The sequence below is a fragment of the Cornus florida genome, unplaced genomic scaffold (genome assembly GCF_030987335.1).
Source record: "Cornus florida cultivar Cherokee Brave unplaced genomic scaffold, ASM3098733v1 CherokeeBrave_3.0.0_Hap2_Chr05, whole genome shotgun sequence".
Lineage (NCBI taxonomy): Eukaryota > Viridiplantae > Streptophyta > Magnoliopsida > Cornales > Cornaceae > Cornus > Cornus florida.
The window spans coordinates 106,267,625-106,282,288 of NW_026775575.1; the positions used below are offsets into that span (position 1 = coordinate 106,267,625).

At 35.9% G+C, this 14,664-nt stretch overlaps 1 protein-coding gene across 1 annotated transcript; it reads right to left on the reverse strand.

The window, feature by feature from the left end:
- Window positions 1-1,700: 1,700 nt before the first annotated feature.
- On the reverse strand, window positions 1,701-14,377 carry LOC132308284 (peroxisome biogenesis protein 5). The gene is made up of 15 exons (XM_059806323.1): window positions 13,973-14,377; window positions 12,864-12,986; window positions 12,614-12,788; window positions 11,317-11,510; window positions 10,681-10,929; window positions 10,432-10,554; window positions 9,539-9,706; window positions 8,287-8,480; window positions 7,346-7,592; window positions 5,712-5,796; window positions 5,391-5,500; window positions 4,946-5,170; window positions 4,224-4,289; window positions 2,319-2,413; window positions 1,701-2,231 (listed from the first exon to the last, which is right to left on the reverse strand). Exons 1-15 carry the CDS (start codon window positions 14,090-14,092, stop codon window positions 2,153-2,155), a joined length of 2,253 nt encoding a protein of 750 aa, XP_059662306.1. The 5' UTR covers window positions 14,093-14,377; the 3' UTR covers window positions 1,701-2,152.
- Between the last annotated feature and the right edge of the window lie 287 nt (window positions 14,378-14,664).

Sequence of the window (14,664 nt, forward strand, 5' to 3'; positions counted from 1 at the left end):
AAAGATGATGATCCTTTCATGATTCAACAATATTTAACCAAACCAAGCTGCAGTAAGATATCCTTCTCAACCAATCTAACAATTTTAGTTTTTTTGAAAGGTATCTAACATTTAATTGGTTATATATATATATATATATATATATATATATATATAATGCCTTTTCAACAACAGACTTGGACCTTTTCAAGCTCAATGCAGCCTTAGACACGTTCAAGCCCCCTTGAAGTGCTAAGTTAGCCTACCTAAATGTGCTAGCTTAGTGAAGACCAAAGCAACCTACTTGGATGTGCTAGCTTAGTAAATACTGAGACTAGACAGGTGTTTTGCTTGTTGACAAGTGCGTAGGAAAAGAGTTAGACAAGTGAGCAAGAGAAAGTTTGTGAGAATGAAGAACTTGTATTGCTATCGAGAGAAGATTACAACTCAGGTTGCTTGGTGATGAGCAAATGAGCCCTCACCTCCTTATATAAGCCTTTGACCCTTACAAGAACATTTTAGATATGTACAAATGTGAGGTCTAGAACATGAATCTAGAATCCTCCAAATAATGCTCTATACAAGTCTAGAATAATCTAGAAAACTCTATACATATATACACAAATCTAGACAGTTCTACAAGGTTCTAGAGATCGAATTTCGAAAGGCTCCTTAGTGTAGAGAAGTCTAGAATGTTCGCGGTCCATGCAGGCTACCATGTCATATCCTATTGGACGTCTGCGTGGCGTAACCTCTTGTTGCAAAGCGTGACATAAGGCTCAAAATTATTAATCTCTATTTTGTATATATACAATTACATGGTCAACGGGTCAATCACAATCTGACATGTAAGTAAATTAATGTGTCAATTTTTTGCTTGCATGTCAAGATTGTAATTGACTAGAAGTGTAAAATTTCTAAGTAGAACAACCTATTTACAAATAGGTATTTTAACCTTTTCATATTAAAATTAAATTTTACCTATTTCACAGTTTACTTTAACAAAATTTGGTATCAGAGCTCAAGAAAAATATTATGACCATGATAAATCATTTCGAGTATTGAAGAAAACTCTTCACTGAAAAGTTTGAAACAAGTTTTAACTTACCCTTTACCAAAAATTTTAAAAAAATAATAATAATAATAAAGTTTGAAACAAGTTGAACTTTTAAAAGCATCAAGGCACACCACCCCCATTGGGAGCATAATTTCAAATTTTTTTAGTTGATTCAGAGAGTACATTACCCCATCTTACGAATTTTAATTTACACACGTGGGTCTTCACACATGCAAAGTCTGAGATCTTGGATGCGGTGCACATGTGGGATTGACAAGGAAGGTTAGGTGGGTCACGCAAAGAGTTGATGGAACACGGTATCTCCTGCAGTCTGAAGAAGAATCGTTTCGTGGTTCATACATAATAATAATATGTCATAGTAGATGAAGTACTTAATATGTATAGGCGTGACTGTGTAAGATATATGCCTAATTTCTGTGATCAAATTCTAATTCTTCACTCCGTGACTAAAAGGTTTGTGTATCATCAAACATCGCAAACATAAAAACTGCTTCCAAATTCCAATTTGCACAAGGACGACTTTAGACGGGCACCTAAAAGTAAAAGCAAGGTCTCTGTTGCACACCAATTTTCATTTGCAGTTTGTTTGTATTCAAAAAATTAGAAATCATGCAATCATACATGCAAACTTTCTCCATCTGAATGTATTTAAGCCAACATTAAAAAAATTCAATATATCAAATAGCATTTATTTGGACAACCTTCCATCTTTTATTCACTATTTCTTGTTTTTTTTAGCTTTTCTAACATGCAATAAATTTTTATTCATATATTCCTGTTTGGTTTAAACAACTATACCCCTATAGTCAGTGTTGGGGCTCAATTATACAATTTCATTGAATCAAATTTTAAGGAACGAGATTAGCTTATATTTGGTCTTCAAATTCTCTAGGACGTTCTACCAAAACCGAAGCGGTGTCATTCAGTCGGACAAACACAGCAAGATATAGAACCTTAATTTGAAATAAAAATTAAGATTAAAGTCATCAGCCTGGACCGAGTCCTCCTTGCCAATCACCAAGACATTGAGGTAGCTTCGCAACATCTATGCAGCAGAGCCCATTGTTTTATCCAACATTCCCAAAAATAAATATATCAAAGTGGGAACTCTTTCTGGAGAACGTCAAGATTCCGGGAGTCGCAAGCTTCCAGCATGTCATTCCGAGAAGCACAGCTACAGAAGAAAATCATGAAAAGGATTTATGACTTGTAGTTGAGTTGCTTGAATGCAATGAAAAAGTTCAAGTTTCGAATCAAATACCTCAAAGAAATTCTCAAATATTGCCAGGCATTATCTGCCTTTGGATTCATCGCGAGTGCACGGACATAGTAACGAATAGAATCCTCGTACATACCCTGTGTTTAAAAAATTAAATAAATTGCATATTCAATGCACTGATGGCTAGAGGGGATAAAAAATGGAACTAACTTCATAGCTTTGGCGATATTGGATGAGATTTATTGTTCAGACAAGACCGTAATCAAGGTTCTGTTATCACTTCAAAGCATTATAACAATCATTTATGTTAAACAATTCCCTGACCAGGGCGATTCCACAACCATTAAACCAACTAAAGAAAAAATTCCAATCGGCATGACCCAACTTCCATATTCAAATATCAAGTAAAACATAATAATTTTTCATGTTCCTCGGAGGTCCATCCAATCTGATCACATCAACCTCTTCCACCTTTCTTCCTTTATGGTGTATATCAACTACGCACTTAAATCATTGCTCACAGTATCCTTCCAGGATAGAACCATTAGCACTTCAATAAGAGCTTCTGGCATCTGCCCCTACTACCCTATAAATGGAACGATAAATTTCCCTTAAAGTCATTTCTTCAGCCATACGTAGCTCTGGATCCTATATTTTCTCTCCCGTTGAATTCTTCCATCTCAAAAAAACGAAATTTCTTACTCTCTGCGAAACAGCTAGAAGAATAAACCCCAAGTTTGCTGTTTTACCTTCTACACCAACCTCTGCAATCAAGATTAAGGCATTCACAAGTTCAATCTAAAGTACACTTAACATACAACACACCGAAGAACAGAACCATTAGTTTCAAACTTGTTCAATAAACATCCCCGATATCCATTCACCTTTCTTAATCACATGGTCCAAATTACTAGGGTTTTCAAAATGGCCTTCCCTCATTTTTGTAAATAAAGAATCAGAAAAATAGTGTTCTCAGCATGTATTGGGCCTGCTACTATTGGTCATGGTCCCTGTTGTAACAAGGGGTCTTGTCCCACACGGGATATGGATGGAGAGGGTCTTACACTTATAAGAGTGGATAGGCAGCACCACCCTACAGCTTAAGCCTTTGGATCGGATGTCAAGCGCCCAGCCCGTTACACCTGTCCACTATCCCACCCACCATCACAACAAATTTCTTCTTACCATAACCACACACCTTGATCTGATCTTTTAACAGAGAACTAAATAAAAGAACACTCCAATTTACATCATTACAAAATTTATGAAATTCTTATAAAGTCATTCAATCCTTAGCAAATTCAATTTTACTGTTACAATTTTATGAGAGAGCCAGTGAAAGTAGTTGAGCAAGGTTGCGAAGAGGAGCTTGAAAAGTAAGTAATCCTAAAACTCAAATAGAGTTTTTTGGCCCATTATTGATGGTGATATGATTGCAAAGAATGAAAAAGGAGATGTAGATGACAAAGGATTTGGTTTTCATGAATAGAGGTGGCAAGTTGCAAAAGATGACATGAATTGCCACAAGTGAAGTGATAAAAACTAACAAATTGTTATGATGATTTGGACTGTGACAGTGCTACTGCATACACAGCAGAAGTGTGGTGGGATCAAATTTGGTCATGTGTTAGAGGTCGCATTGTAAGTCCTGCACCATCAAAAGATGGATTTAGTTAAGAAGGATAATTTTGACTTTTAATTAATAAAAGTAACTGGTGAAGTCCAAGAGGCTTACTATGGAGTGTCAGTAGAGCCTCCCTATTTTTATAAAAATTATTCAACAGTCAGTTTCTGTCAAAAATTTCTAGCGCACATGCACTAATAACAAAAACTTCATATATCAGTACCCAACACCTCAGAAATAGGAAAGAAGCCAGAACAGGACATGAAAGTATTCAGCAAATGCCAAGATAATAATAACACTGAAGAAAAAAGCATTGAAATAACCTGGTTGGCATAACTAATGCCCATATTCGCCCATGCACGAACATAATTTGGCTTCAAATCTAGTGCCTGAGAAGTAAGAGATGGAATGAAGTAAATTAGTTAAAACTGGAAAATGTAAAGGCGGTAAGGGAAAAGATGGGAACCTAATCCAAAAGGAGATGCAGTAATGACTATAGTTTCTGAAAGGGAATGAATATACGATTTAGACTCTAGACTGTATGAGTAGGACCGCGTAAGTGCTAGCACAGTAAATATACAATTGACAGGCAGAATGACCAACAACATTTGAGGCATGGATAGTGTTGCGTCCTTGAGGCACAATGAAACTCAGCGTACTGCATGCGGAGATGGAGAGGTCACAAAGAAACATGTCTTTCCGTGAGAAAGACGACCTCCAGACTCCACTCAACAGCCTAAACCACTATTTGCTTTAATGAAAGTAGTGGCGAAGGAAATGGTTTTGAAATTTAATCATCGATATCACCATCTTCTTAAGCGACGATGGATCGCCAATGCCATCTATTTTTCATTTTTTTTTTTTTTTTTTCTCCATTTAATCACCAAGTGATATATTTTGATTGCATTTAAGTTACTATATAACAATTGCATCCAACTACTTTTGTGTATAAATGGCATATGAAAAGTAAATGAGTTGCTGATTCAATTTTCACATGACAACCAAAATACTCCAATAGTAGAACTGCTTTTAAAATAGGGAGTACCTGTTGATAAGCCAATATTGCATCAGCACTCTGAATACTGTTAGCTTGTGTTGCACCTAGCTTGTTCCAAAGAGAGTAATCTCGCGGCTTGAGTTTTAAAGCTGTCTTAAAGGATTCAATAGCTTTGTCATAATCTCTGGATAAGTTGTATAAGACACCAAGCACTATGTGTACATCAGCATCCTCAGGTGACATTTGGGCAGCATCATTGAATGATCTAGTAACCTGTATGTGACAACCGAAAGTGAGATTTCAAATGAATGATAAGAGCAACAAGTTGTGTGTCTCTGTAGAAATTTGTACTGTACAGTTAACAGGAGAGACTGACAAGGAATCCCTTGAGATCTATTATCTACGATCTGCCCTTAGAAACACCAAACATCAACAGAAATTCTACAGTTTTTTGTGTGAGAGAGAGAGAGAGAGTCGTAACAAGGATACGTACATCAGCATAGTACAGAGAATCAGACAATTCCGCAGGGGCAATTGTTCCATACTTTGGGTGATGACGTAACCAACTATATAAGTACTTTAAAGCAGCTGCTTGTTCCAACTCTGAAATTATGCAAAGATATTTGACTGTTTGAGTGTCCATCATAAAGCTATAATTAATACATTGTAATTCTTGCAAATATCTATTCCAAGAAACTTAAAATTACAAACAGCCAGATTTATTTAAAGTTTTTATTTGTAATTTCTTGCTTGAATATTAAATATGTTTGCAGAAACAGAATCAAATTGTTGTGCACATGAATCAATTACTAACCATTTGTATGACTCACACCAAGAGCAAGAAGCACTTCCAAGTTTGTCGAATCAACCTCCTGTGCACGCATCATTGATGCAATAGCCTGTGAAGCAGAATTTCCACCACAAATAAGGGAGTGCAATAGTTGTAAGAAAGTCCAATATCTATAGTCAAGATCTCCACTACAACCTAAGAAATTTCACCATTTCAACAGATGTGATGCAGGTTTTAGCTGTAGCATATATATTACTCTATTAGGCTTTGTTTGGTTCAATTGAGTCAAATCATTCTACGTAAAAAGCCAAATAGTCAAACTCCATTGTAAAAAAGAGAGATGAAAAAACATATAAACCTACAAATATAAGGTAATAGAGCTTTGATACAAGCATCAGCTTTAAATTACACTAAAATCTTTGAAATTGATAAAGTAGTACATAGTACAACTCTCAGCATAAGATGATAAAAGAACAGATCCGTAACAACATTCGAGAGATTTAACATTTCACAAAGGTCAAGTTTGGGCTTCTACATAGTTCTCAGTACAAGTGAAAACTCAATAAACAAAGCCAACAAAAGATATTCTAGGAAATGCATCTTATTACAGTAAACAACCCTCTGGTTCTTATGCTTGTACAGTTAGGAGGTGCTTTTTCCCCTTTATTTTCATTATTTATACAAGAAACTCAAACAAACAGTAATATTTTTCATCTCCATCCGAAAAAGATAAAATAATGAGCTTATCATCCAAAATATTCTAACACTTCCAAGTCAACTCTTCTTTCTTTCTTTTTTTTCCTTTTTTTGATTAGTAAAAACGCCAGACAACGGGTGCAAAAGGGGGTCACCCATTCTAGTACCACTCTCACCCAAAAACGCATAACTTCTGAGTTCAGATGGGATCCGGTGCAATAAAGCTACTATGATCGCACCAAGATGTCAACTCATAGATACTATAAAATTAATTCTTTCTGGAAAAAATTCAAATAATGCTAAAATTTATATATATTAAGAACTAGTTTAATATGTATCCAAATCATTGCTTGTTGTCTAAACAACTGAAAATTAATCCATGAAAACAGGCATTGATCTACCAAGGACCCTGTGGGGGCGTTTTTTTATTTACATTACTACCTATAATTTTGTTTAGAATCTTAAAAATGCCCCCCTGCTCAATTTTTTAAAATACCCCACTATGTATTCTTGCCCCCACCGATATTTTTGGGTCCAAAGGGAAGCAAAGTTATTAGCTCTCTCTCTCTTTTCTTCACTCTCTACTGCCCTACATTCATGGTAATCTACTCTCTCTTTCACTCTCATTTTCTCACTCTCCAGCATCTGCACCCCATCCACTCGTAAATATAATAAACAAAGATATTATCAATCAAATTTAAGTTCTTATATTTATTATTTTGTTAAAAAAATTGAAGATAAGATTTTTTATCTTGTTATTCTTCAAGAGCAACCACCCCCCCCCCCCCCCCCCCCCAACCCAAACAAAAATAATAATAAAAAAATTTGAATTTCCGGGTCTTTCACTGCATGAATGTATGAGGTTTTGACTGCATGTGGGCATAGGAAGATAATACATAAAAAATTTCAAATCAATGCACACAGGAAATATAAGCAGAGGAGCTCAATGCACAAATTATGACCTGTTGGTCGTCATCATTCTCAGCATGGGCTATTCCAAGTAACCTCCAACCTTCAGCATTGTCAGGATTTTTCATAACTTCAGCCTCTAAAGCAAGCACTGCTTCACTCAGTAGCCCTTTACGGAACAGCTCCTGACCCTCTTTCAAGGGATTGGGGTGACCAACATATGGATTTATATCAGAAAAGACATAGACCCCCCTTGAAGTGTCTGATTGCTGCTTGGCAACAGCTTGCTCATTTAAGAACCTGTATATAAATTACGAAAATGGTTTAATGCAATTACAAAGAAGATATAGAACTCAGTATTCTAGGTTTGAGAATATTATTAATAAGAAATCAAGTCAACAAAAAGTCTTCTCCAGCATGAACCCAACGTCAGAAGACAAATGAGAATATGTAAATTGTTGCATCAGGATTTTGTGAAGTGAAACACAATTGTTGTTGAAGAGCAAACATGGAAATATCATTACAAGAAAGGAATAGAAAAATAAAGGGGCGGGAAAAAGAAGAATCAGCTACAAACTGGCAAAAAGGTCAAGTCAACAACGAGATGGATTGCCATACTTATCAAGGACCCAAAAAGATGGCAATGTCCTTGAGAAGAACAGGACATGACCTAAAAAATAATAATAATTAAAGGAAAAGTTTGACTCTTCTTTATAACTCATGCAAATACTGAATCCACCATTTATTTTTCACTCCTTAACTTTTTCCATGTTTGAATAAGCAATTAACATAAGAATGGCTGCTGACATTTCAATTTTAAGCAGGATGGTCCAAATCAATAATCTCATTTGTGCGATGTAATCACTCAACCTGTGGAGCATGCTGCTTGTTTTAAAAGGGAATAAAAGTGTATGTGGGAACATCTAAGGGATTGATAATGTGAAAAATACTAAACTAAATCCCTTTGTCCCAGTTTTAGAGTCGCTGGACTTACTCATCATATGCATTTGCCCAGTTGTCAGCAGAACTATCCCCCAATGCCCCTTCACCAACCTGCTGCCCAAACTCTTCTACCCAGCCCTGAACATGCAACTTGGAAAATTCATTGACCCACTGATCATCAACTGATCCATGTTGCTCACGTTCAGCAGCGAACTCATTCACCCACCTATCAGGTCCATGAGAAAGCTGAAAACCACAATGAATTTAGGCAGCAAATATTTGCCACTGGAGGCAGAAGCCGCAGAACTGACCATAACACTGATTAATTTAAAAGCAAAAACTACAACGGTGCAATTTGTCAAAAGCAAACTCATTAACAGTAATAGTACAGATTAATATAATCAAAATTTGTTTCTTGTCCATGTCCTTCGGATGTTAACAGAGAGAGCAACAGTTCAGTTCAAATATTCAACCAGAATAATTGAAGTATACAATGTAAATGGACCTAGATTAATAAAGCTACATGGCTGATTAACAAACTCATAAATCTTTTCAATCTGATTGTATCTCTTACAGCTAGCAATATATATTTCTTAGTAATTTTTTAGAAAAATAATACACAACTAATGGACCTAGATCAATGCACAACATTTCCTGATGCTAAGAGGATCACATTACATCGGATGCATAAAAGAACAATAGCTCTCATCAAAACCAATGCAGATCCCCCACCCTCTGTCCTAATAGACAAGGATACCGCTGCTCTCACGGAAGCTTATATCCTATTCTGGTTTTATTGGCAAATTAAGAATATGTAAATGTTAAGGCAAAAGAAAAAACATAAACATAAGGAATCAACATGATTCAACCACCAATAGGACCACATCCACTGGAAAAGACAAAGAACAAATTTTTAAGAGAGATTACAAGTGAATTGATTTTTTCTAAAACCAATGAAAGAGATACCCAGCTAAAGCGCTCCAGAGAGAGTAAAAAGGAAACCAAAACTCAAGCTTTCTTAATTGCATGCTACTCAAAGACCCAAACAAGAACATGAAATTGCTCCTAACTCTTGCCATAAAACGTGCCCTGAATTCTAACACCAAAAATTATCCCGTAGAATAGGGATAGATGCACTCGTCAATCATGAGGATTGGCAACCTTATTACTAAAAAAACATGGCTTTGTACCAAGATGTATGTTTTGGCATTAAGTGAGAAAGCAGTATCACTGAACTTTGTAATTAACAACAAGAAGTCAATAACTTGTCAAAAGAACTAAATAAGTACACCAAGCTTACTTACCTCATTATGCACAAACTGGTCGGCCCATGTATGACCTCCATCAAACTGTTGTTGATATTCTGATGCCCAATCCCCAACTGCAGGTAATGCAGCTGGTTTGACTTGATTATCCTCGATAATAACTTCGCCACGACTCATCTTAGACACAAACTGGAGGAATTTTGAATTCTGCATGCCCCAAAAAATGTGATGAATTTTTAACAAAACAGTCAAAATCAAATAGACAATAGAACATTAATATATAAACAATGAAGAAGTCCATGATGCATAGGATTATTTTATATGTTTGACCGTTATGTTACAACGTGCATTTATTTGGATTTGACTGCATAAGTAGTTACATCTTGATCAAATGTTATTCAACAGGTTGTCCATCTAGTTTCCAATGGTTTTCTATTAACCAGTATATATACATATAGAGAAAGAGAGAGAGAGATAGATCTCTGATGGTCTCACAATAGGATTAATGATCATCTTCAATCATAGATCTCGTCATATTTATTGCCTACGTCAACAACTAAACGATCAACATACCTATAAATTTTTAAACGGACTGACCAGAAGATGGGCTACCTAAACGTGCAATAAAAAAAATCAAAATCAAGTGCTAGTTCTGAAGAAGATGAATGATTGAACCTTTAAGAATCACAAATACTCCCATAACTTACTACAGATGCCAGCAGGCTGATTATGAGGGAAACACCCTCCATAAATTAAGTTCAGCCAGTTACGGGTACATAAATGAATATGTGTTCTTCAACAAAACAGCTATGATTCTGAAAGACTTTTATGTCATTTTCCAATATCCACCACACAAGAATCAGAGAATATTATGTATATGCACACCATGTGATTAATTTATGAAGAACCAACATAATGATAGAGCATAAAACCTGGAATTTGGGGTCATCATTTTGAGATAATGTGTGCGCCAGCATACGAGTCTGCTCCATAGCAGCTAAGTTTGAAATATTTGCACCTCTCATTCTATCTACCGATGTCAACTGAGATTGTTCCTGTACAAACAAAACAAGTACCATTAATTGCCAAGTGAGTTAAACAACAAAATTGAAGTAGAAATTTATGTTAAGCAAGATGGTTTCGGGCTTCCAGCCATGCAAATTGTACAACTAATTACTTACATGCTCAAATTCAGAAGCCCAACCATTAACGCCGTATTGCTGTTCAAACGACTGGGCCCAAGAATTAGGGTTACCATGTTCCACTCTGGCTTGTGTATATTCAGCAACCCATCCATCTGTAGGATGAGCCGGTTTAAGCATGCCTTGGGACTCGTTCCAGTACTCTTCCATCTCACGGAATCTCCCAGGCAGAGGCCCCTTAGCCCGAATATCATTATCAATATCTAAGGAACATAACAATGCATTTACCTAGAATGTAAAACAACCAGATAAGGTCACAAATACAGATCAAACAACAGAGCCAGTCAAACTACCCAAAAAAATGCAGCAATTTGATACAATTTTACAAGTCTGGTCAAAGTACCCCACATGAAACATAGAATGGGTAAATAAGATCAGAATCCATACCACAAGCTGTCAAACTCCAGCTCGCTCATTAAGTGAAGAGGGAGACGGGGTTAGAAGGGATTTATGGGTAGAGAGAGAATTATATGAGCTTGGGGTTTGCAAGTCCCAACTAGAAGCTTGAGAATTGCAAGTACTATTACCCAAAAAAAAAAAGGGATATTGAAAATTCAACAGCTTCCAGATGCAGAAAATCACATGCAGCTTTTAGATTAAGCATGAGCATAAGACCTGTGAATTAATAAAATCTTCGTTCTTATCAGCAAAAAAGTGTCGAGCCATGATACTGCTGCGATCGCGTATGCATTGCTTGTCACCTTCAGATAATCCTAATACTGGAAGTGAAGTAGGATGAAAAGGAATACCACCACGGCTACTGTTAACAAATGAATGCAAAAAACTTGACAGCACTCTTTGTGGTGGCCCTGCAATACAGGAAGGAGTTAAAAAGTAATAATAATAAATTTAAACTCATAAAAGGGGTTTCAAAGTTGTACACATCTATGATCCATTGTCAATAACCAAATATCAAGTGTCCAGACCATTTATTATGAACAAGCACAACTTTCAGCCAGTAACGCCTGCCTTTCATGAAGTAACAATTAGGCCTGAAACTCTAACGCGAGTTTGAAAACTCTATTTGCTTGCTAATAACTAGCTTCTTTTGTTGTTTCCCAACTAAATTAAACTGGGATGTCATTTTCATTTTTTTTATTTCTTTTTTCTTTTTTTCTTTTTTTTTTAATGAAGTAGCTTAAAAGCACATTTACATGGCCAATCTCTTTTCACCTTGCGTAAAATTTCGATGACCAAGCCACCAAGTACACACTATATTCCTATTCTTGATTAAAACTGCTCCGTTATGGGCTATATGCCCAAAGGAGAAAACAAATGACAAGGAATAAAACAAATATAACTCATCTAAGCATAGATTTTTTAACATGTTGCACACATATTATGGATATGCTCATATTAGAGAAATGAAAATAAATTAAAAGCCTTTACCAATAATTTGAATCCAATAACATAAGGTTGCATTTGGATCTATTTTTAGGTTTTTTTTTTTTTTTTTTATGAACACAATAACTCTTGATATTACTTTCAACTTTTTCCGTTCCAAGGCAAACTTTTTGCAGTAACCCAGAAGAAAGAGTAATTTCGATTATTTTTCTTGAATAATTAAAAATACCAAAAGAATCCAAATGTTAATTTTGATTCAAAACCGTTCTCTTTTTCTATAAATAGAAAATTAGTCGTTTTAAGTGTATATTAAGTATGAAAACAGTCTAATTTGGCAAAACCTGACTGTCAAGTTCCTCAGAAAGGAGGGAAAAAAGGAAAAAGAAAATCATTCATATGGAATGTCAAGCATGAGACTTTATAGTCAGAAACATAATAAAAATCCTACTAATATTCCTGTCTTGCTAACAAGCAATATAATTGGATAACACTTTAGTGTGAAAAAGGAAGATGAACTCTAACATTCAAATCCAAAATTTGCACAGGAATAGAGAGGTTTCAATGTTACCATCCAAATTCGGTTGAAGCTGAGTATTAACTCCTTGTGTGTGCTCAAACACTGGAAAGTTGGTTAGACTGTCTCTTCCCTGAGAATGAGGACCTAGTGGATTCTGTATCTCATCCCAAACATCTGCATATCTACTCTGATCTGCAGAGTGGAATCCCCGAAAGAATTCTGATCCCTGACATAAATGTATATTGGCAACAGTAATCTTGCACAATACAGAAACAAAATTTGGAGAAGAATAAGATCAAACCTGGGCATTGGGCTGTAATGGAATATCTAACTCTGAACCTGGGAGTGCTGTCACATCAGTCCCCGAGTAAAAATTGCCATCAGAAGTTGTGGTTGTTGCAGTAGGAATCTCCGGCAGCCTTTCCTGCTTGGTCAATCAATATGTCATATGAATGATAACTATGTCTTCAGCAACTGCCAGTAGACCAAAGAAGAAAATCCTGCTACATTATGAAAAAATGCCTTGTACTATAAAATACATGTGCATGGTCACGACTTTCATACTCCCCAAAGGTGATGCTGTACTGAAGTGCATCTTTTAGTTTTGCTGATGTTTAAGATATACAAATGCAAGAAAGGTATGGAATGATAAATTTTAAAATCAGCCTAATAATAATTTGCCATAAACAACATCTTCTAACAATCAAATGCATATCTTTCCGCTGCGATTGGTAGTTGTAATATGTAATTGGGAGAAAAGCACCTTTCTAGATGTCATTTCAAAACCCATTTTCAGTTTATCTGCATTTGAGAGCATATAATTTGCTTTGGTTTTTGCTCCACAAGAAAATTAACTATTTCTAAAATGCCGGCCAACCCACATGTAATGAGCATTTGTTTTTCCTCCTCCTTTTCATTTGTTTTTCTAAAGTAATTCTCAAGTGTGAAAGAAACAAACACTTTGCTACTCCCTTTTTTTTTCTTAGTTAACCAAATAGATAACTAAGAAATTAAAATGTGCTAGCAAACAGTATCTAAGCTAATCCACACAGATTAATGTCTAATTCGTTGAGAATCAATATAAAGTTCATAATTGGGGCATGCAAGTTAATAGGAGTGTTCAAAACTTCACCAGATTTCAACAACAGGCGGTGAATATATATGTGTTCGTGTGTGTGTCTATATTAGGATAAAAAGAAAAACCCCAAAACCTGCAAGTGGTGACAGGAGGTCGAATTAGGGCTCAACCCACTGGAATTCTAATAAATCACTACAACTAAAGTTAGAAGGGGCATCTATCAATACGTTTCTTGAATTAGTTTCCAAACAATTTTCAGTTTACGAACAGATATATACATGTGCAGTGTGTTTGTGTGTGTGGAGAGAGATGGTATAAGGAAAGGAAGGCACCTGAGGTTTAGAAGAAGAGCCAATAAGGGCGTTTGCGAGAGCACCGAGAGGATTCGAGGAAGAAGAAGAGCCAGGAACGGCGCAAGCCGCACCTCCCGATACAAGGTCTCGCATCGCCATTTTTTGCTATTCTCTCTCCTCTCGATTCGTAACTCTCTCGCTCTTCTTCGGTTCAATTCGATTTTGATTGCATATGCTTCACACACACAAAAAAAAAATTGCTATCTTTGAGAAACTTTGGTTTTCTGTTACGGTTTTTTCTTCTTGAATTGAATTAAATTGAAGGTTTTCAGGAGTATGTATGAATGCAATAGATGAGTGGGCACACGATGACGCACTGCAACTCTGTTTTTTGGGATGGATATCCACCGTCCCGTCCAGACGATAGCCTCGAGACTCTGTTTGTTTTTCGGGTTATGTCTATCCCTTCTTATCGTAACATGACGCCACATGTGATGTTATTTTCCTTCAAATGAAGTAATTTAAACATATTTTCTGTGATTTGCCAAAATTACAAGGATCTTCTCTTTCATTTAGGAATTTATAAGGATTTCTTCTCAAAATAAAACTAATTTATACGGACCTTCTGTCCTAGCGACGGACGGTCAAATGGACTAACGTACATATTTAATTTACTAAAATGCACTCAAGTTATTATAATAAAGGGTAAAATATAAAAAACTCCTCTTCTT